General features: G+C 35.5%; 2 protein-coding genes across 5 annotated transcripts in view; one reads left to right on the top strand and one right to left on the bottom strand.

Moving 5' to 3' along the window:
• Trappc3l (trafficking protein particle complex subunit 3L) overlaps positions 1-24,207 on the bottom strand; it is a 67,882-nt gene that overhangs the window by 30,506 nt on the left and 13,169 nt on the right. For both annotated transcript variants that reach the window (XM_047557626.1, XM_047557627.1), the window contains 4 exons: positions 16,830-17,032; positions 12,188-12,382; positions 8,999-9,096; positions 6,094-6,193 (listed from right to left, as the gene is read on the bottom strand). In XM_047557626.1, coding sequence (XP_047413582.1) covers positions 6,094-6,193; positions 8,999-9,096; positions 12,188-12,229 — 240 coding nt within the window. In that variant the 5' untranslated portion in view covers positions 12,230-12,382; positions 16,830-17,032. The remainder of the gene's footprint in view (positions 1-6,093; positions 6,194-8,998; positions 9,097-12,187; positions 12,383-16,829; positions 17,033-24,207) is intronic.
• Positions 556-24,178, top strand: Calhm4 (calcium homeostasis modulator family member 4). 3 transcript variants are annotated; one of them, XM_047557620.1, is made up of 3 exons: positions 556-616; positions 20,158-20,593; positions 23,664-24,178. In XM_047557620.1, exons 2-3 carry the CDS (start codon positions 20,258-20,260, stop codon positions 24,048-24,050), a joined length of 723 nt encoding a protein of 240 aa, XP_047413576.1. In that variant the 5' UTR covers positions 556-616; positions 20,158-20,257; the 3' UTR covers positions 24,051-24,178. The 3 variants fall into 3 exon arrangements, with proteins under 3 accessions (XP_047413576.1, XP_047413575.1, XP_047413574.1); XM_047557619.1 differs by lacking the exon at positions 556-616 and adding an exon at positions 9,526-9,614; XM_047557618.1 differs by lacking the exon at positions 556-616 and having other exon boundaries at positions 20,039-20,593.

Here is a 24,207-nt window from a genome sequence, read left to right as displayed (position 1 = left end):
TTTTTGCTTTCCCGAATTTCTAACAAGTACAGTATATTGGATTTTTATATTTTAATCTAAAGATCAGAATTTCAGATTTGCAAGTCTTTTTACTCTGTACTTTTTCTCTATTTAAAAGTCTCATGTTAGTATCAATCCACCAATGCTGTGGTGTTCACACTGAAAAATGACAAGTTCCCTCTATTGCCTTTCAAAGCAACCATTGTACTGAACTTGACCAGACAGTAAAATCTGTCCTAACTTTGATGAACAATTTATGCAAGGCCATGGAGTTAAAAACACTGTCAGTTAACTAAGGTATGGATGCTGTGAGGGAGGCTTTAGAAACGATGCCTACCACACTCAGCCATATGTGATTAGAATTCAGTGTCCAGACTTTACCAAAGGAAAGCAATATTTGAAAATCAGCAGAACTACAGTCAAAGAAGGTCTTATCTGGCAAATGGGGGAAACTGAACTTTGGACAGGCAAAATAATTTGCTTAAGGTCACATGGTAGGATTGTAGCCAAGTAGAATGTGACTCCTTCAATCTCTACTTCATTGAAGATGGTTAGGTTAGTACTTACTTCATGATGAGGATCAGAGAGCTCCTTGTGGTTGAATAACTTCTAAAAGGTAACTTTATAATATTTCTTGTCAAGGATAGCTTTTATAATCCTCTTGATTTAAAAGATGAAGCTTATCTCTACTTCACTTCCCATAAAAATAAAAAGGGTTGTATCATAAAGATATTTGGAAATCCTGAAATGTATTTTTGTGTAAGTAAGAAGGTGTTTTTAGTTCTTAGACCAGAGACAGGTACAATTATATTTTCTACTTTTTTATAATAAACTGAAAGACACCTAGGTCTGTGAGTAACAGTTAAATAGTCTAACTTTTCATGACTACAGCTAAAATCAGCTATGATAATTCTACTGCAAATTGCATATTTTCATTTGGAGCAACTATAAAATTTTGCTCAGGGCAATGGCCAGAGTAGAAAAAAATTTCAAATGTATATTTTTAAAGAAACAATGAATTTGTGGGGGAAAAAAAAAGCACTGGAACAAGATCAGAAGAATTAAATTCTTGGGAAGTGCTTTTCTTATGTACCTGTGGTAATATGTCTCTATTTAACTGTCAGTAATAAATAATATACTGATATTACTATCAATAAAATGGGGCTAATGATAGGCTTCTTTTAACTTCCCAAGGTTCTTGTAAGGTGAATATAGGTGATAGGTAGGAATTACAGTGAGTGTTCATGAATAAATCCTCTGCATTATTAAATTTTTTCAATATCATGTTATAAAGTTGCTATAAAATTTAGAAATTATAGCCATCCTTCAGTATCTGTGAGACATTGGTTCAAGGAACCCCTGCATCTTCTCCCCTCCCGTGACTACCAAGATCTGTGTATGCTCAAGTCCCCTAGGCAAAATAGCATAGCACATGTGTACAACCTATGCAATTCTCCTGTATACTTTAAATCATGTCTAGATTTCTCTTGATATGTAATATGATGTAAATGCTACATAATTTTTAAAAATTTTTATTAATTGTACACAAATGGGGTACAACTTTTGTTTCTCTGGTTGTACACAAAGTAGGGTCACACCATTTGCATAATCACATGTATATAGGGTAATAATGTGTGTCTCATTCTATTATTTTTCCTTCCTCACACCCCCTCCCCACCCCTCATTTTCCTCTATACAAGCCATCCTTCCTCCATCCTTGCCTCCCCCCCGACCTCCCCATAAATATTTTTGATAATGTATTGTTTAGGGAATAATGACAAGAAAAAAATTCTTTATGTGTTCGCACAGGTGCAATTTATTTCATGATTTTTTGATTTGTGGTTGGTTGAATCTGCCAGATGTGGAACTCATGGATATGGAGAGCTTACCATCCATGTCTTTTTAATATTTGAAGGAGTACTTGGATGCAACCAAAAAGTGCAAACTAGTATTCGACAAATCATGTTTTGTGAATCCATTTTAGTTTTTTAGGACATTGAATTTAGAGTTAGCTTGTCATCTCTTTCTATATGCAAAATGTAAACCTGTAAGGCCTACAAAAGTTTAAAAAAATTTTTTTTTATTATTTTATTTTATTTATCATTTGGACTCTTTCATGGTATTTCTTTTCAGACCACTAGATGGCAAAATTTGAGGCCTAACATTGAAGGAATTGCCTAGGGACAGAGAGACATCCCTTTTGAAAAAGGCAAGTGAGGAAAACAAGAGGTGGGGTAATGTTATTAGTAAGTGAAGTCACACAGTCTTTCTGGTGGAAAGGCTGAAGATTTCAGAGTGGAGTGAAAGTTGAAAGACCTGGCCTACCTGCAGGTTTTCACTGACTGACTCAGAGGAATTGCTTTCCTAGGCTGCACATAGGTTTCCTCATCTAGTCTATTCTCTTCAAATGCCTTCTCCTCTCTTTCCTTCTGTAGAACTAGGAGAGAGCATATGGTATATAGGTGCTCAGTACTGAGAAGGACAACGATGATGTACTCTACTCTACAATGCATGCTCTAAGAGGGCAGCCACACAAAGGCACAGACATTGGGTTCTGCTCCTGACTCCACGAAGCTGGGAGGGCAACACATGACTACGCTTCCTCTGACTTTGCCCTAGTTCTCTATAAAACTGACTCAGTAACATTTGCCACCTGCCTCCTCTGAGGAGAGTTTACAAGGATTAATGAGATAATGCTCCCAAGGCCAGATCTTTTAATGAAAGCTGCTAATTATAAGCAATGCACCAGTGGGTGCGTATGTAACTAAAGTCTGACCCTTCTTCTCTGTAAAAGTGCTCCTGACATGGGTGACACCATCACCAGATGTTAAAGAACATTTTTCTGGAGAAGTGAAAATGAAGAGGGAGAAAATCAGGCCTTCAAAGAGTATGAGACAACTGCTGTGCATGTAAGAAGGGTGAAGGTGATGAAATTCTTTTTACTGCCAAGAGCGAATCTTGCATGGGAGTGGAAATGGAACTTTTCCCAACTCATTGAGGACAGGAGAAGTAAGACAAAAATTTGCATGATGTCAGAATGGTTGGCAAGACATAAGAAGTTTAGGGAAGGGATATTTGGAAAGCAGTTGCACATGTTTCTGGTTTTATGTAAAATAGAATTGCTTCTAACCTGGTGAAAATTAGGCATCTAACCTGGTGAAATTGCCACTGTTGGGAGGTCAGATATCTTTAGCTGCTTTATTTCTTCTAAAGGCAGAATGTGCTTTCTAAAATGAGGGGGGGGGGCTCTGTGGGCATTATTTTTTTCTTTTTGACTGAGATAGGAATCCTTTTTTTCCTCTTTCTTACTAGGCTCATCTTTAACTTTTTTTTCTTTACTGGTGCACAGAAAGGGGTTTTATTCTATTTCTGCACACTGAAGACTTCATTGTTAGGGGTAATGCATGGTTCCTCATGACAGGGACTCAAGGAGCCCTTAAGTGTGTTAAGCCCTTAAATGTGTTCTTCAACCTTGTGAAGAAAAGCTCTCTTTCCAAGGGGCCTGAACAAAAGATGGCTCTCATTCCTTCTTTCCTCATCTTCCTCTTTTCCCTCTCATCATTTTTCCTTCTTCTTATCTTTTTTACCCTTCTTTTCTTTTCTTTCAACTAATTTTAACTGAATATTACCAAGTAGCAAGTCCTGGGTATGGCCCCACATAAACGTGTATCTTACTTATATTGGCTTAATTATTTTGACTCAGCTTTGTGCTTCTCCTGTGGCTAATAGGATACAGAGTGTCTCTTGGTAGAGGACCCCAGGTCCTCTAATAAAATTCCACATCAGATTTCTCCTCTTCTTAACTAACTCTGGGAATAACTTTTATGGGATATTCGTTAGCAGCTATTTTGAGAAAAATAATACTGATAAAAAAGTTGTTTCTTATACTGACTCCCCACCCACACCCCCGATAGAGAAGCCTAGTATTCTTAACGTTTCTCTGATTAAAATGAATACCGAATTATTCCTTTAAAGTCCACAGAAGCCTTTCACTGACTTAGCCTCTGTAGTCAGAGCCAAGAAAAACAGTAAGAGAGAACTAGAGAACCCTCCCCCTTCACCACACTACTCTAACTGGAGCTCAGTTAGACCAGCAGCCAAGATTCTCCCGGTCAGGGGCATTTACAGTATTGAGCACATTTCAGATGAGCTCTGATCTCCCAATGCATGAAAGAAAATAGTTCCAGGTTCTCAGTAACGAGGTGGGGTATGCCTCCATGTCCAGTAGAGATTGTTCTTTACTCAACAGATTTTTAAACTCATCTTTAATCATCTTGTTTTAAACATGAGAAGATACTGCTAAATGGAAAAATATGTGTATCATACATATATAAACAGATCCTGAGGAATAAATTAAAACTTGAACTGGTTCTGTTAACATAATTTTAGAATGGGGTCTTATGTCAGCCCTTGAAATTATTTTCATTTTCCAGATACCAAAGCTTGAAAAACAACCTTCTATGAAAGAATCAGGTTTTATTTTCCACATTATATGATTTTTCAAATTATCAACCAATGGGATGAATTTGGGCAAATATTAAGGGGGGAGTCATTCTCAAAGCAATCTGATCATTAACATTACTAAAAGACATTGCTTCACTAATCAAAAGGCCTGGGGAGAGGGCATCAACTAGAAAAACAGAAATAACAGCAAACAGACATTTCATTTATGTGTTTCAACTACTGTATTTACTTCCCATTAAAACAACTAGCATTCCTGGTTATTGACCATAAAATCAGTTTAGTGAAAAACTAAGCCACTGTTTGAGGATCTTATTTCTATTCTGCCAATGTATATGGAAAGTAACTTTTTTTAAAAATCTGCTTAATAATGTGATAAATTCATTGTGCTAAAGCTAGATTTCAATTTCAGTCACATGATTCACTAATCATGAAATAATAAGTAATACAATAAGTGGAAAAATCTTTCATTTGTGCCTCAAGTGTACAATTTTTTCCATATACACCATCATTCAATTTCATCATACACTTCCTGGGACCCAGTTTTCTTATCTGGAAAATGGGGATAATAATTCCTATTCTGTCTATTTCACAGAGTTACTATTAAGGATGAAAGACAGAAGTTGAGTAACTGCATTTAGAATCACAAAGCACTATATAGTAGTATTAGAACCATTTGTGGGAAGAGTTAATTTGGCCATGTAAACAACACTAAGGATCATGAAAGCAAAGAATGAGACTGAGTTAATTTGACATTGTGTGAAACTTGGGGCACCATACCAGGACTTCCTAAATATCTCATATCCAAGCACAATTTCTGGGTCTCCCACAAATTAACAACATTAACCACAGGTTTGCAGATTTAAAATATGCTGGCTACAGATGCATTTCACAGTTTTATATCTAAGAAAGTTGAGCTAGTGCTGGGCATGTGGCTCATGCCTGTTATCTCTGTGCCCTGGAAGGCTGAGGCAGGAGGATTGCAAGTTCAAAGTCAACCTTAGCAATTAGGTAAGACCTAAGCAACTTAGCAAGACCTTGTCTCAAAAAAAAGGGGGGTTGCAGAAATGACTTCATGGTTGACAGCCACTGAGTTCAAACAATCCCTGGTTAAAAAAAAAAAAAATTGAGCTAGTATTGGATGATTCCAAGTTGTCTCCACACATCAGGGCTGTGAAAGGTCTTAGAGAATATGAATTTACAGGAAGTTTTATTTTTCTTTTGGGAAATGACCACAACAATATTCTCTGACACTACCAAACACTATTTCTTCCCATGTGCTGAAAATGACAACATAAGGAAACTGGATTGGGTCATGTATGTAATAAGGTTCCCTATTACACTCTGTCTGTTTACTTTCTTAAAACATTTTTTTCCAATCTGAGACATACACTCCACACATACCCTGTACTGAGGAAAACTATAGATACTTAAATGCCTGGAAGCATTTATCTTTCAGTTCTCAATAACTTTATCTTTGTGCTGAAATAAAATGCTTTTCAATCAGAATTCCCTCTCTCAGCACCCAGCAATGTATACAGATGGAACCTGTCCAATCCGAGCAGAAAACCAACAAACTCAGAAAAACTCAAAGTTCTCAAAACATATTGACAGAATTAAAAATGCATTTACCTGGGCAATTATGTCTATAATTTCTGAATAACTGTGGCATCTTCTCACACAGGATCGAGCCAAAAAGTCTTCTATCAGCCGTGTTCCAATGCCATAACCCCTGTGGATGAAGGAAGGAGTGTGGTCTGCACATGTGGATAACAAATAAACCAAATAAATGAGTCAAATGGCCTTTAGCAGTGGGCTTTGTATCTGTCCCACAGAAGCAGAAAGCAATGGACCCAGGAAATATTAACTAGTCTCCTATAAGCATAGGAGCCTGATGAGAGTAAGACCTGCCCCAACTTGACAGTAGCAGTTGAGGAAAGCTGGTGTCTATAGCCTAATGTTTCTCATTGTTAGCTGCCAAGAGAAGAAGAATGAGAGTCTGGGCCCCTTGTCTTGTATGGGTGCTCACTCTTAGCACAGTTATCATGGTAGAGGGGCAGGTATTTCCAGGATGAACTCTGGGAGAAGGGGAACAAAGGACCAGAGAAATGCTTTTCGTTGCCAGGGAAGGTCTTAGCAGTTAGGACTCTGAATTTTACTGTGTGTGTGTGTGAGTGAGTGAGCCAGGAGAATAGCCAAGTTAAGAAAGCTGTCTCTTTCTAGAGAAGCTGAAATGATGGAGCCTTGGGAAAGGTGTTATCTGTTAATTGTACCCCAAGTAAGTAGTTTGGGTAGTGCCTGAAGTACAATTCTGAGAGCCTTTATTGAGATGTGATATCACGACTGAATATGTGGCTAAGATGGTTGCGCACTCTCCTTGAAACTATGAAATTTCTGAAAGGGAAACTAAAAAAAAATATGTCAATCTCTGTATAAGAACTTGCAATACAGTTGAAGAAATGGGACCTTAATGGTGAAAAATAAAGGGAATACTGCTTTGTCAAACCGGTGGCAAAAAAAAAAAAAGTCTTTAATTTTACAGCCATGAGTGAAATGATTTGGATGGAGCAGCAGAGGGCCCAACAAACTAAAGACGTTACAGTTTTTAGAGGCAGTGATTGTTTCAGAGGTTCTAAAAAGGTCTGAGATCTTTGGAGACTTGGCACTGGGGGAGATGGATTTGATGTCAGAGTGCTCATTCGTTCACTAAATCTAGTGAGATATTCTGTTTATATTTCCGAGTGGGTGGAAATAGTCCATTGTGCTTAATTGAGACTCTGAGAAAAATGGTTTATAATTCTAACTAGGATGTGCTCACACCAAAAGATACTTGAAGAGCAGAACATCTACTTTGAAAGAAAGTGAAATCAGTGTTAAAAGATATTTCCAGTATTTTCTATTTATCATATCATATTTTCTATTTATCATTATGCAGAACCATAGACTTAGTCAGTCTAGACTTAGAACAGTGATGGGAAGCCAGAATGTTATGAGCAGGGCATATACTGCATGTCTTGCTTTGGTTAAAGGGTATGATTCCACAAAGTAGATATTTATAAATCAAATTAAAAATATATGACACTCCCAGAAGCTATTAAAGAAATTCAAGTGTGAATTTTTTTTCTTAAGGCCTTCCTACAGCCTCTCCAAATTTGTTTTGTAACCAATATTCCATGCACATTTGTCAAAATGTGCATTTAATTAGCTCACAAAACATTTTTTAGTCAAATCAGCTTCTTCATTTTCTGCAGCTACTCCACAAAACAATGCAAATGTAATGTAAGTCAAATAAATGGATAACTTTTGGGAATGATACTGTTAGATGTTGAAGTGTGACCTCAGGGTAAGACAGATTTAGCAGCTCCCATAGCTACAGACAGTTCAGCTGAGGAAGAAACTGAAAAGGCCATTTGTGGGTATCTGGGCTGCTTACTTCTTTTTAAACACTTCTGACTAATCAAGAAGAAATGTAAAGAAAGGAGAGAGAGAGAGAGAGATGCTAACTGTCACTTATAACTAAAAAGAACCAATTAAAAGAGAGAGAGAAGAGAAAAAGGCTTGTATACTGAAATAAAAAAGAATTTTCCAAAAAGAAGAAAAGGAGGATAAGTATATAAAAAGGGAGGAACAAGAGTTAAAATAAAAAATCTTTCAAGCTTTTCTTTATTTTTTTGTATTCCAATGGAAAATACAATGAGCCTTTTTTAAAAGCTCTAAAATGCTAAATTTCCCCTTCAACCTGCCTAAGTAAATCTTCTAACCAGTGCATATTTTTCCAGTCATTGCTTTGTAACAGTCCTTTTTCAGAGTCCATAATTAAGAGGTTAAAAAGATGTTGACAGGTATTTCATTGTTTGGAAATAATCTGATGATCATATAATTATTTCCAGGAAATTAAAAGGTTGAATTTGAGCATGAGGAATCTCTTAATAAAGACAGAAGAGAATGGGCTTTATTTCAAAAGGAAAAAGTGGGTTTTTATATTTAATATATATTTTAAAGTAAATTATAGTAAGGGCAAAACATTCAAACAATGGAAATGTTATATAGGAAAAAGAAATTCTCCCTTCAATCCACAATTCCCCATCACCCAGTCTTACTTTTCAGCATTTATAATTACAATTTTGCACATGCTTCTTTAGAGGGTCTATGTTTCTCTAAGTAAATATTTACATTGGAAGGAGTCAATGTTAGAAAAAAAGACTGCTGAAAAGATCAAATTGTATGCTCTATAATATTATTAAAAGAGCAACTTTAGTCTCACTATAACCTTTACTTATAGTGTAATAAAGAAATGGTTTCTAAAAACAAACATTCCACATTTGATATTCATGGAGAAAAAAATTTCTTCCCATTAATTTATGCTAGGCATAAATTAATAGATGGCAGGTGTAAGAAATTACAGTCAGCTTTCAGATATGATTCATTGATATAGAAGAAGAGCTGGTGAAATGGAGCAAGTCATTAGAGGCAGGAAAACTGTAGGTGGTGTTAAGAAACAATGTACATTCCCTGAGAAGGAAAGATGTCTACTTACATTTTATCTAAGTATTTGTTCACATCTTCATCTTTTTCATAATCCTTACACAGTTGGGCAACAAGAGCTCCATAGGTGAGGACAAAGAGATCTTTGTTCTACAGGAAAAGGGATGGTTTTATGTTATAGGCAAAGTAACAACAATATACTACTGTATTTCCTTTTTTCTTTCCTTCCCCCTCCCTACCTCCTTCCCTTTCTTTACAAAATCTTGGTGTTAGAATCAGCCTCAGAGATCATTTGTTCATTTTTTTCCATCTTTCTATTATTGCAACACTTTCCACTTTCGAGAACAAATTGTACTTACATTTTCATACTTAGCTGGAACTGTGGCAAAGATCTGTGAAATCTATTTCTTAACATGAGAATATCTTTCTATGCCTTTGATTACATTATGTAACTTGTGATGTATTTCATGGAAGAAGTATTTTTTTAATCACTAATTTCTAATACAAATTCCTATTGTTCTAGAATGGACTTTGATTTGTACTGACCCTTTTTCAGTTGGAAGAAATAATTGGGTGAGATTTCTGAGTCTGCACAATCCCTAATGAGTGGCAGATCTGCCAAGGAGAAATTCAGGATGAATCCAACAGCAGCAGCAAATTTGTGAGAGGTTTGCTTTTTATTTTACTTAAAAAAAAGCAGGGGCAGGGCTGGGGCTATAGCTCAGTGGTAGAGCACTTGCCTAGTATGTGTGAGACACTGGGTTCAATCCTCAGCACCACATAAAAATAAATAAATAAAATAAAGGTATTGTGTCTATCTACAACTAAAACCAGTTTTTTAAAAGGAAGGGGGAGAAATTTGTGCTTCCTTAATGGATCTACAAAATATGTCTCATTTTTAGAGTGAATTACAAGTGAAAACTAAAACCAAAACCAATTTAGGTATCATTTAGCATAGATACTGAAAATATAGGAAACAGAAAACATAAAGTTTAATCAATCCATTTGTAGGTTTCTCTGTATTGCTTCTAATATTGAGTACTACCCAAGAAAGGAAAGGGGATCTTAGAGATTCCAGTTCTTTCCCTCTTCCAGGGGAGAGAATGAGGCTTCAGAAGAACTGAGTGACTTGAACAACTAGCCAGCAATTGTGAGAGCCAGAAAGGCCTCCATTCTGACGCAGCATTTATCGCTGAGATAGAGGAAGGAGGATTCTATTTGGAGTAGAGGTGGGTAGGAGAAAGAGGTAAGAAAGAGAATCAGTTCTGAAAATAGTAGTATTTTGCATATAATCTCATATTTATGTGAAAGGTCAAATGTAGATTCCAGATTAGAAGAGGTGTCCTTACCTCTGGGATAGGTATCTTGGGTAGCCTAATATATAGTGGAAGAGAAGGCCTCATAATATGTGTGATTTTTTTTTAAAGCATGGACAGGAATGCCTTTAAGAAACCAATAAAATTGCTTATTCAACAAATTACTTTTGTAAATGTTACATAATTTGATTCAAATACTTCCAAAGTTGGTCCAATACCACCAGTTTCTTACATATGGGTGTATATTGTGACAAACATGTTTTTTTGGGTCAGGTAGACTATTTATTAACACTAAATAAAATTCAAATGAATAGAATCTAAATATTATTCATCATATATGACATACTTATGCAAAAAAACCCCAAATGTCATAAATATACATAGGCTATACATTATACATAATTAATTGATATTATATATTAACTGATAATACAGTAATATATACAATTCAGGTATAGGAAAATAGTATATTAATATTTTTACTAGGAAATAAGGGATATAAGCAAGTGATATGAACAAAAATATTGTCATACATAACACTAAGGGTCACCATGCATTCAATTTTAATTCTCTTCTTATTTAAATCTTCCATGAACTTCATCATATATTACAAAAATGCCTGTAAATTATAAATGCAATATCTGCTTATCATATAAGAAACCACAGAAGAAAACAAAATGTGGCTATGTACTAATGCTACAGCATAAAAATAGCAAAGGTGAAGGATGCAGAGAGAATATGAATGCCAATGTGTTTATTGCAACTAGAAATAAAACAAAAGAATTTGAAAAGGAGAAAATATTATCATCTACCTTCATACCATAGCCTCAGTATTGTGTCCACTTATAATTAAGGTCAGACTAAGATAATTGCATCTCCCTCCTCACTCTCTGCTATACCTTGAAGTACATGTGCAGTTGGATCTGAAATTCACACCACAGATCCAAAGAAGTGTCAAAATAAAATTATTTATTTTTATGGTTTTAAAAACCATAACAAGCAACAATTTTCATAGGTGATTAATAGAACACTTAATTATTTTCAGAGGTTTATGATATATCAGGATAAAAATGTTTTTATTGGTATGTATATTTTTTCCAGTGATTTAGGTACAATATGAACTATGTGCAATATTTTTTGGTATTTGAGAGTCTTACAGAAAAAGAAATCAAGATCTAGAGGGCCAGGGGGGCATCTGTAGGCATTTCCAATTGGGGTGTGCCAGTTACTACAACCCAAAGTATCCAAGGCTGAAATTACTTAATTGCATCAAGTGCCTATTATTGTCCTGAAGTAATTAACATAGTTTTAAACTCAACCATGAGTTTTCACATTTATAACATATGAATAGCTAAAGCTATAATGAGGGAGAATTTAAAAAGAATATTATCCTAACTGAATCTGCACAAAATGAAGTTTAAAAAACAACCTCTGCATTTAAAATAGAAAGGATAATAGCATGGAGCAGACACACTTATATTTAAGACTAAGAAATACATTTTTAAAGGTAATCTTTTAACATCTAGGTTTTTTTATGATCTTACTCCTATTTGATTTTACACATGAAATGTAGCTATTTAATATACATTTAATTTCTTATTTCATGCACTAGGAAATATAAAGGATCCCTTAATCTTTTTGTATTTTCTGTCAGACACAAGGAAAATTTGACACTTTTATGGATGTAATTAATAAGAGAAGAAAACCCTAAAATCTGTAAAAAGAATCAAGTATTCTGTTGCAGTATGTAAAAGATAATTTGTACCCATTCCCGGAGGTATTATTTATGATATGCTTTACTAAACCCAAGGTTCACTCAACTGAAAAATTCTACTTGTAGCATCACCTTTCAGAGTAAATCAAATATTGCTCAGGAAAACATTTTCTATGAAGTAGAATAAAACCCCTTTATAAAAGGATCTTACAATTTTTTGGTATTCCGGTCTTCTATGTGCAGGGCGAGACATAGTGCTTGGTAGAGGAAGAATGTGATCTTCAATTTCTTTTCTTTTGTCTGTAACTTAGAGGTGCATCAGTCTTTGTCCGTTCTGGGTTTTGCAAGTTCCTCCTTGCTATGAGGCAGGAAGGCTACTTCTGCCCTCTACTGCTTTCATTCTTTGCTGAACTCAAGAGGAAAACAAAAATCATGAACAGGACTGTCTTGTACCAATGTAACTTGCCACTGCTCAAATAACTGCTTCACTTGTCAGGATGAGTTGTAATCTGGACCCATAAAAGTTGATAGTGTGAAGTCAGATCAGAAGCACCAAGACACTATAAAAATTCTTTAGCCCCAGGGAGTTCAAGAGTGGTGTTTTGTTCTCATGCCAAGGCATTGTTTTAAAATCACAAACAGAAACCTTTATAATCTAGAGAGAACTAAATGTTAGCATTATTCAGTCTGGTATTGATTGTCCTATAAATTAGAGAGAGAGGATCAGCAATCCATAGGCACTAAATCCTGGGTTCAAACCCAATCAACAATTCAAATGGGTATCACACTGTTCCCAGGACATAGGCCCCCCATATTGTGTGATTATACTATTCAAATATTCAAATATATCTGGCATCCTTTTTTCTTTTTTCATAAGCAGCAACAGCAATTTAAAGAAGTGTAGAACTGGTGATATTTTCTTACAGAACTGTTGCTCAAAATGGGTGCTCTATAGTTTAATAATGTATGATGATTTTGGCAGAGAAAGTAAGCCCTTAGCTTTCTTTTGCTAGTTCCTAAGATGTTAGCTATTGAAAGCTTGCTTTATTTATGCAGAAATAAAGATATTTAAAGTTCAAACAAGAAATCTCATCTTGACAACTACAGGGTTTGGAGGATCAAAGCTGTTCCAGAAACAGAAGCATAAAACTCAGTTTAGGAAAGTGGTTTCCTACCTCCTACAGCTTGAGACAATTAGTCCTATTTGTTCTGGCATACTCTTGCTATAAAAGGGACAGACTATGAATACTTTGAAGAAGCGTGGTATAGTTGAAAGAGCCTTGCAGGATTGGAAAGACTCAAGATGAATTTCAGTTCTACAATTACTGGCTGTGTGGCCTTGGGCAAGCCACTTTATTGCTCTCTGTCTCAGTTTCCACATCTGCAAAATGGCAGTAATAATACCTACCTCACAGAATAATTGTGAGTATCAAAGAGATAATATGTGCTATAAAACACATGATAATGCACTAAGCAAAAACTAATGACTATAGGTTATTCCTATAGGTGAATTTATTAAATGGAATTCTATAATATTTAAGATATTTCCATTAGTGCCGGGATACCATGATCTCAGGAAAATCAGTTTTGCTGTGTTGTGGTGTGTGGAGGACTTTTCAGTGGTAAATTAATGACAACTTATATAAACTTTACAATTTGCAAGATGGTATTCATTTTCTTTACCTTGTTTTAATTCAACCATAATCTATGATGTAGTCATTACTGTAATCATTGCCCTTTTATAGAATAGGGCTCTAAATGTAGAAAGATTAAGAAATTCGTTCAAAGGGACTTGAGCTAAATTTGCTGATTATAAATTAAGATAAACTTTTTTTCTATTGCACATATTCTAATTATGTTAGGGCAAAATAATTTTGAGGTAGATTCACAAAATCACCAAGGTATAGTTGACAGGACATTGCTGGGCCTAGTTTGGGAACAGTTTTGGGTTCCAGGTAAGAGATCCCTGAGAAAAACAGAAAAGATCTGTGTGCTTGGAGAGAGGGTACGATAGTACTGGAATCAATATCACTAAACTCTAATGGCTGTGGTATAACCACATCAGAGTCACTGTGAGAATTCAGGACATTGTGAGGACTTTAGAGAAAGTGAGTTCTCCTTCCAGATTGACAAGGCTCTGCTATACCCAAGAGCCCTCATCCTGGGACACAGGGATAGAGAAAGAAGAACTGAGTCCCAGCCCAGGGCACTTGTACCAAGGAAGGCTGCATGAATGCAGCTCTAATCATGCTCACTGGGTACACTGGTTTGCTGGTTTTCAGACGTGAAATCCACTGACTGTCAAAGGATCTGAGTGAGCCTTGTTGTCCCCAGCCTCGTTCTTTTTATTTTAATCCACCCCGCACTTAAATAGAAGAAAGCTCCAATTTTGTATTTGAACCAGGTAAATGATCTATAATGTCTAAGCTGGCAATAAACTAGGAAGAAGAATACATTTCAAAATAATACACAGGTAGTTTTTTCTCTCAGTAGGAGTTCTTTAGTCTGGCTAGGACTGAATTTGGAACCAGGGCTGAGAGAAAGAAGCATTCTTAAATTGCATCAAATGTGCGCTGTAATTAACCACCCCAAGTAAATGGTGAACTGGGTCATGCTCCTCTACAGGGCCTTTGGGAGGTACCTGGGAAGCTGAGAGGTGGGAAGTAGCTAACAGAGGATGGATGATAGCTACTTCCAGGTACCGTAATATCTGATCCAGAGACTTTTTAAAAAACAAAACAAAAAACAAAAACTTTTTTTCTATTTAAGGCTAATTTTAGTGTTTATTTTATCCTGTTTTGTTTCAGTAATATCTGTATGTGACTTATCCCCGAAAGATAGCACTGGAGTTTAGTTCTGATCCTGTATCCATGTGCCAACTTGCACCTTGTGAATGAGGTGGTGGGTCCCTGCTAAGAAGAATACACATTGGATACCTGTGTGTTGTAGACAGCAGGAAGTTATCTTTAACAAGAAGACAATTTGGCTGTAAATTGCTATGGTCTACGTGTTCCCACAAAATGTACAAGGCTTAAACTTAATCCCCATTGTGGTGATCTTAAGAGGTGAGGATTTTCTGAGAATTGATTAATAGTCATGAAGCATTTGTTCTCATGAACGATTAAAGACTTTAAAAAGGGCTGGAGAGAACTAGTTCAGCCCTCTTTATTTTCTGCTTCTTGGCTATATAAGGACACAGCAATAAGGTGCCATCTTGGAAGCCTTGAGCAACCCTCATCAGACACCAATGGCATCTTAACTTGGATTTCCCAGCCTCTAGAACTCTAAAATATAAGTTTCTGGTTTTTATAAATTATCTAATTTCATGTTTTTTCTTATAACAGCACAAAAGGTCTAAGACGAAGCCCAAAAGAAAATCGATTAACTCAGATGTAATCAATCACAGTCATTGACAAGTTATACACACACACACACACACACACACACACACACACTGGTACTATAGATGAAGTGATTATTTCAACAGCTAACAATAAGAAAAAGTTGCAAATTTGTTGTCAGTGAACCCCTTTACAGCAATAATTTGACACTCTAATAGTGACATCTACTCCATCAATGGTCCATCCTTCCCTATATAGTTCCCAGAAAGAATGGTCTGTAATTTCCTACCCCACTTTTTCCATATACTCTAATAAGGTAGACTTTTAAATATGAGATTATAAACATAAGGGAAGATTTGGCACTTACTACTTTACTGAACACATTGCTATATACATTTCAGGTTTTGTTTTCAGTAATAAAGCAGAACTGAAACAGCTACACCCTCTTCAATTCTACTTTCCTTTCCTTTTCAGTGGTTGCATTATTCAGAGCTTGCCAGTTATCATTCTATGCATGTTTTAAACATGAAATAGGTAACTATCTATAAAGAGTATATAATAGTATTTGAAATTTTATATATCAGTATCATACTGCATGTATCCTACAGTTTGAATTTTTCTTAAAGTTATTTAAGATTTATTGATTTCCATGCTTGTCACTATAGATCATTTGTTTTAACAGATTTATAGCAGGGATCAGAAAAATTTTTCTGTAAAATACTGGATAGTAAAAATCTTAGTTTTTGCAGCCATATAGATTCTGTCACAAGAACTCAGCACTGCTGTCATGGTGTAAAGTGGCCTCCGTCCTGAAGTAACAGACATGGCTACATGGCTATGTTTTGTAAAACTTAATTTATAAACCCTGAAATTTGAATTTCAAATAATTTTCAGATGTCACAAAGTTGTTAACAATTTTTTCCTACCATTTTAAAATATGAAAGCCATTCTTAACTTATAAACCATACAAAACAGGCAGTGGGCCAATTTGGTCCATATGCCATAGTTTGCCAAACCCCACTATATAACATTCTGTTACCATGGTTTATTAATTTATGTCTTTGCTATTGGACATTAATGCTGAAATTTCTTCTGTGAGTTTCTACATGATCAATGATTTTTGGGGGGAATTTATAAAATGTTTATTCTCCATTTTAGGAGTATTGAATACTACACATCTCTACCTGAACATCTATATCTTAGACCAAACTTGCTAAGTTTGTTCTCTGCCTCTTTTGTATCCCTTCCAATGTCTACCTGATCAATCCATTTCTGATAAAGATAGTTTAAAAATCTCTACAATAAGACTGTTGCCTTGTAATCCAATTAGCTTTTGCTTTATATATTTCAAAGTTACGCAGTCATGGACATACAATTTGACATTTTCATTATCTTCATAATGGATTGTTGCTTTTATTATGAGGGAGCAAAGTTAGCCCTTTTGACATTATTTGCCTTTAGTTCACTTCTGCCCTCTCTTAGTATTGTTCCCAGTGATCAAGAGTTCAGTACCTTTCTCGTCAAACTTTGCATGTGGTACGGTTTTGTGAGTGTCACTTGTAAGCAGAATGTATTCATCACTTTGTAGACAAGTTGAAGCCAGATCTGGCATGGGGGTTAAAAGAGGGTGCCAGACAACTTGGGTCCTGCTCTTGGTTCTTCCACTCATTTCTGTGTGACTCTGGGCAATTTTCTCCAGACTTAGTCTTCTCAATCTGTAACAACATTGAGGATAACATGAGAACCTCATTATTGAGTTATTGTGGGGATTAAGTGGAACAAAGTTCTTAGAACAGTGTCCAGCATGTAGCATACCTAGTATTGTTAGTTATTTAAAAATGTAGTTGTGACTGTTCATGTATTAGGTCTCATTTCTACCACTGTTTTGTTTTCCCTTTATCATCCTTTTCTTTTGTTTACTTTCTCCTTTCATATCAACATTCTGCTTCTATTTCCTCTATTTTTGAATGAGCTATATGTTGTATATTTATTCTTTTAGGAATCATACTTGAATTTTATGGTTTTACCGAGATAATTGCTGTACATTTTGATGAGAATATATGTGTTTGTGTATATATATAGTACATATGTAGTCATCAAATTAATCAGTATAATTAACATTTTTATCACCTCTGCTCTGTGTTTACTTGAATTGTTTGTCTATTTGGCATCCATTAATTACAAGGTCGAATAATGACCTAGTTGTTTACATCTCCCCTGTGACCTTGAACCCATGTACTGAACCACCTCCTTATGTAACTCTCACATAGTAAGACAATATTTCCCTGCCCTAAAGCAACTCATGTCCAGTTCACACACAGGTAGGGACAGTCTATACCCCAAAATCCACTAGAATTATCTAAACTAGTCAGTCCTAAGTATTTCCCCTTCCTGCTTTGCCTTTCCCACAAAAACCCCAGTAAAGCTCTGGCCTAGGCTTTCCCTTCCTCCTTTTGCTTCCTGATCAAACCTGATGCTTCCTTATATGACCCAGCATGGCATGGCATAACCCCGTATCTTGGAGAAAGATAAGTCATAAATTCTTCTTTCACTGATGTTGGCATCTCTTTGTTGTTACTTTGTCACTTTCATAAATTAAAGCTCTGTGGGTTCAAGTTGATACAACTCCTAAAAGTTTTCTCATGTCCCTTTGTAATTTTTCTCTTCTTATCCCTCCTCCCCTACATTCTAGGCAGGGCTTGTTCTTGTTTCTGACAGTATAGATTAATTTATAATTCCTTGAATTTTATATAAATAGAATCATATACTACAAATTCTTTTTTTCTGAATTATTTCATCCAGAAAATTATTTTTGAGTTCATCAATGTTACTGCATATTTAAATAATTTTTCCCTTTTGTTTCACACATTTGGTGATGGACATTTGTGCTATTTCTTATTTATAGTTACTATAAAGAAAGTTGCTATGGTCATTCATGGATGAGTTTTCATGTAGACATATGCTTTCATTTGTCTGGTGTAAATAACTAGGACATAAATGTATGTTTTATATGACAGGTACATAGTAACTTTTAAAGAAAATGTGTTCAAATGGACAGTCCAACTTGACATTCCTATCATCAAGTATGAGAATTCCAATTGTTTTGCATACTTGCTGACCTTTGGGTATAGTTAATCTTTTAAATTTAAACCATTTTAGTAGATACGTAGTGATAGCTTATTATAATAACACATAATATATATAATAATTGCCTTAGTTGTGTCTTTAGAAATAAAAGTTGTTTCTACATTTAAAAAATAAACAGAGAACTTTCAAATATCCTATTGTGCTCATCAATATTTTTGCACCCATATCTTTCCTCAGGTTTCATTTTCCTTTCTGCTGAAATATATCCTTTCATAATTCCCTCAGTGAAGTTCTTTGGGAGATTAGTTCTCTAGTCTCTATGTATTTTTATTTTGCTCTGTCTTGAATGACAGTATAACTGTACTAAGCATCTTAAAAATATTGTCTTCTAGGTCTGTTGTTACTGATGAGAAGTCATTCTTTAGTGGGATATCTGTCTTTTCTCTTTTGTTACCTATTAAGAATATTTCCTTGTTTTTCACATTCTGCATTTTACTTTGCTGTATCTAATTGTGAATTGATCTGATTTAGTTCTGTTCAGAACAACCAACATGCTCATGATGTAAAAACTTGACTTTGATTTTGCTATCAGTTATTTCATTTCAGATATTGCTTCTCTGTCTCTTCTTTGTTTCCTTTGAGTTGCTTAATCTGTCTTCTATTTCTCTCAGATGTATTATTTTATTTTTTATCATATTGGACTTTGAATGAATATCTCTGTACTGCATTTTAATTCATTTATTAGGTGTTTAACCATGTCTAGTTGGAAGTTTTGAGAAGAAAAATTTATGATCCCAACCAACTAGTTCAGGGCCCTTCATATAGGAGCTATGCAGTAAATATTTACTGATAAAATCAACATCAAAATACCTTACATATTTGATCATTTCATTATTTACAGATATGCCAATTTATTAAAAATAAAATATCATATTTTTATATAAGAAAAAGATACCATATAAACAAATTTGCAAATTAACTTTTAAGGTACCACATTGCAATATTCTGGCAATAGAAACAGATTTAAATCTCTATGCAAACTTAGAATGTTTTGTTGTTATTTGGCTTTGGGGGTACCTAGGCCTGATCTTCCTCTGGAAAATCTTCCAGGATCTGGCAGAATCCTTAGGTTATGAACTTTCCAATGGGCCCTAAATTTTGGATTGCTCTAGTATTTGAATAATAGTCATTATTCTGTATATTGTAACTTTATGATGATAGAACCCTGGTCTAGTACAAAGGCAGGAGTGTCTCTCTTGTGCTTCCAGCACTCTATTTGCTGATGCTCAGCATTTTGTTTTGTACAAAGCAGCACACAGAGATGAGGCAGTCTGCTTCACAAGCAAGCTATGCTCTTTTTAGTAAGAAGATATATTGAAAAATTTCTCAGTTTATACATACCAGATGAGAACTGAGATCCCTTCTATTCCTTCTAGTTATAATCTGATACGTATTTATTAGGTCAGGATTCACAAAGTACATAAGGAAAGATGCTAAAATCCTTTAAACATGTAAGCATGTCGGGTCACTTGACGCAACCAGTTAAACCAGTAAGAGCCCATAAAATGGTTATAGCTGGTGGAGTCTAATGATCAGAAAGGGCCATAAGCTGATTTGTGGATGAACTTCTCACGATGAGCCCGTCTCTCAGCAATATTGTTTCTTCTCTGCAGAGAAGTGGAACCTTTATCAACTCTTTGATTGCAGCGTTGACTATTGGTGGGCAACAGCTGTTCTCTTCATTCACTTTCAGATGTCCCTGTCAGGTGGGAAAAAACTTCTATTATGGTTCAGCTTTTCTTGTCATTCCTGCTTTGATCCTTCTGATTGCTGGCTATGCTCTGAGAAACCAAATGTGGACGATTACCAGTGAATACTGTTGCAGCTGTGTCCCTCGCCGGAGGATCAGTCCCTTGGAGCGCAGACTGGCTTGCCTTAGGATCTTCAGCATCACCGGGAGGGCGCTTGTTGCTCCATTAACGTGGCTGGCAGTGACCCTGCTGAAAGGCAATTACTATGAGTGTGCAGCAAGTGAATTTGCATCTGTGGACCATTACCCAGAGTTTCAGAATGTCACTGCCAGCAAACGAGAAGAGATCCTAGCTGGGTTTCCATGTGACAGATCAACTCCTTCTAATGCGATCCTAGTAAAAGATGAAGTAGCCCTTCAGCACAGGTACCAGTCACAAGTAAGTTTTTATTTTTTATTTTTATTTTTTGCCACATTATTCCATAATTATTACAGTACTGGAAACGTTTCACATTTCTGCTACTGCTAACATAGTCTGATTATAGAACACAAACTAGATGCCATTCATCAAAATGAGTTCTACTGAGTAGTTGCATTGATGTAATTAGGACATTGGGCTTTGGAGTCAGAAAACCTGGGATTTAGTCTTGCTTTGCCATTTAATATCCTAAAAAAATTTCAGTAAGTTATCCATGCTTCACTTTCCTCATCTGTGAATCTGGAGTATTAATAGTATCCACTGCATAGGATTGTTGTGAGGAATAAATGAGAAAATATGTCTAAAATGCACAGTAGTGTGAATTTATTTTAAAAATAATGAATTTTAGACATCGTATGAATATCATTAATACTATATTACAAATTCCATTTTTATGTATGTATATTCTCACAATGTTTCTTAAAATTACAGGAAACATTATTATGATTTAGAAATATCCAATGGTGGTTCTAAATTTAGAGTCCATGGACAGGTTTCTGTCAGAGTGTGGGATGGAGTGGGAGGAAAGCCTGCACCTTCTACATATATAGGTTAAATTTTAGAAGTACAATTTTGCATTTTCTCAGGAAGGAAAGTCATTGCCTTTCATCAGTCCCTCCAGGGGATTTGGGAAAAAACATATTTTCCAACATGTAATACAGTAAAAACATATTATTTTTAAAATTACTTACTGCAAAGGCATATAACCTTTCTGATCTACTGACTTTCAGTTATTAAAACTGAGGAATGCTGATGAGGTTTAGCTGAAAAAAAAAACTATAATCAAGACGCACAATACTGAAGTGTTGCACTATGTTTAAGAAAAGTTAAAAATCCCAATAAGTTATGCTTTGTCTCAATTTGTTTTTTTACGCTAGCCCTAAAGATCAGGAAGAGGGGTCTTGTGAATCTATGTGAAAAGTCAGAAAATCAATAGGACAATTATAAAGTTCAAAAAAGTTCTTGCTTAAGAAAAACTAAAATATAATACAGAATGGTAAGATTTTCTTAAGGTCAAAATAAAATGTCACTAAATGCATACACAGATTTCTATATAAAAGGTGATTTTACAGTTCAAAGTACCATTATCAGTAGATTTTTTTTTTATTTTGTGACAACAAAACATATATTTTTATTTATCATCAAGAGTACGGTATAAATATTTCATGTCTCCACTTTCTCAAAATATCAAGAGGTAGATAATATTAACCCCGTTTTACAAATGAGTTAAACTAAAGCTCAAAGAGTTTATGTAACTTGTAGGCGTTCATAGAGCTAATAAAAGGCTGATTAAGATATCCAGATGTCATGCTGTTTCCATTTCACCAGGTTGCCTTCTGCAACAGTTACCTTGAACTTCATTGTCTTTTAAGGAATACATGCTGCTTTTCAGTTGGAGTTTTCTGAGTTGACTGCAAGGTCATATTAAGTTAAAATTCTTTCTTTGTTCATGTCCCTTGTAAAATACTTCTGACATTCATTTCACCCATATCTGTCAACTTTCTGCACACATGCCAAAAGTATCCTTTAAATGTTAATTGGATGACGAGTTCCCTTTCCCTCTCACTTAAAGTCCTTCAATGTTTTTCTACCAGTCTAAGCACAAATCCAAATACTTGGCATTACATACAAATCCTTCCATATCTGGCTCTTGATCATTTCTCCACACGACTCCTATGAACCTGTGATTACAAGTTTCTGTGATTCTCCCAAATCTTCAGGCTGTTATTTTCCTGTCTTCTGTCCTTTAGGATTCTCAACTTCTTGCATCTTGTGGACTTCTTTTTTTTCATAATTTAAGGCTGAGTACCAACTCCTCTGGCAAGTGTTCCTTGATGCTACTCTCCCTAAAAAGAGTTCAGTTCTCCTCCATTGTGCCTCCTTGGGTGCCATGCTTACTCATACCAGAAATGATCACATTGTGCTTTCTCTGGGCTTGCTCATTAATCTCCCTTTTGGGCCCAAAGACTGTAAAGAAAATAAATCCCCATTCGAGTCCCTATTACCAAACACAACAGGTTGCATGAGGGGGAAAGTCAAACCGGAGCTCAATAAGTATAGTTGATGAATTAATTGGCATCTGAGATGACATTTCTGCCACCATACTGACTTCTATTAAGTTAAGTTGTCACAAATATAAAATTGTAGTTTTTTAGCCTCTATAGAGTGCAGCTGTTGCACTCTGCCACCCTGTAACTCAAGGCTTGTAGATGAAGGTTAAGAGGCAGAAGAGGTCTTCATTGCCCAAACTGTGACTGCATACTATTGTACTGTCAGCTTCCATAAATGTATGAAACTTGTCTCTTTTAATTTACAAAGCAATTGTTAAATATTAAAAAAATAAAGGGATTCTAAGACTAGGAAACATTTATGGTGGTCTTTAAAAGCAAGCACTAAATACTAAATAGTTTATTTGAAAACAATAAGATACTACAAACTACAATGACCATACTGTCCATAATAAATTTAGAGACCTGAGTTTGCTCACTGACTTCTTTGGTTGCAAAAGAAAAGAGGAAGAGCAATACAGGAAGAAATATCAATGAGTACTTGTTGGCACATGATTGAAGACATTTCGGGAGGCTACCATTATTGTCTATCATACTATTATTTTTATCACCATCATTACCAAATATTCATTAAGCCCCCAAGGAATGAATGGGTCTGTACCTGATGATTGAGAAGTAAGGTTGAGTTATAAGTAAAGAACAATGGTTATGTATCTTATGTAAGGTTAATTGATGGGTTATAGCGTCTGAGACTTCACGAACAGTACTTAGAATCCATTCCATATTAACTGGTCAAATTCCTTTGTAATCTGAAAGCCAAGTTGAAATGACTTAACCTGTCCTCTCAGATCCATTTCCACACCCAACCATCAGCTCTTGTTAATGTATTAAACACAGGAAGAACAAAGTTTTTACACACACTTAAATTCCTCAGTTTTGTAGGAATCCTTTTTGACATGGCTGTTTCTTGAATATTTGATGTATTGGTGTTTTCTGTTTTTCTCCCTAATAATTATGTGAAGATGCTGGGCTGGATTTTGATCACCTTGGCAACCATTGCTGCTGTGGTCTCCCGCTGTCTGGCGCAGTGCTGCTCTCCCCTCACCTCTCTGCAGCACTACTACTGGACCAACCACCTCCAAAATGAGAGAGAGCTCTTTGAACAAGCTGCAAAGGAGCACTCTCGGCTTCTCATCAGGCAGCGCATAAAGAAACTATTTGGCTTCTGTCCTGGGAGTGAAGATGTCAGACACATTCGTATTCCTTCGTGTCAGGACTGGAAAGATATTTCAGCACCCAGTCTTCTATGCATGGGTGACACCTCACAGGGGCACTATAGCTTTCTTGGAGACAGGGTAGTTGAGGATAATGAAGAAGACAAATCAGAAGGTATTGAATTAAAACCTTGATAATAGCACCTTTCACAGTTCAATTTGTTTAACAGATATTTGACTTTATGATGATGGAGTTTCAATACAATCTCTTCATTGTTTTCTCTGTTTAATGTTTGTTGGTACATTCATCCAAAAATACTAATTCAGAAATCAACTTGATGATTGCGTCAAT

This window comes from Sciurus carolinensis, chromosome 7, assembly GCF_902686445.1.
Source record: "Sciurus carolinensis chromosome 7, mSciCar1.2, whole genome shotgun sequence".
NCBI classification, from domain to species: Eukaryota; Metazoa; Chordata; class Mammalia; order Rodentia; family Sciuridae; genus Sciurus; species Sciurus carolinensis.
The sequence above is the reverse complement of the archived record's forward strand: the minus strand, read 5'-3'. Positions and strand labels throughout refer to the sequence as shown.

Bases quoted from the DNA above. Each gene is read 5' to 3' on its own strand.
- Calhm4 (XM_047557618.1), top strand. From the start codon at position 20,039: ATGAGCCCGTCTCTCAGCAATATTGTTTCTTCTCTGCAGAGAAGTGGA. The intron at 20,594-23,663 runs GTAAGTTTTTAT...AATTATGTGAAG, and splicing joins AGCACAGGTACCAGTCACAA to ATGCTGGGCTGGATTTTGAT.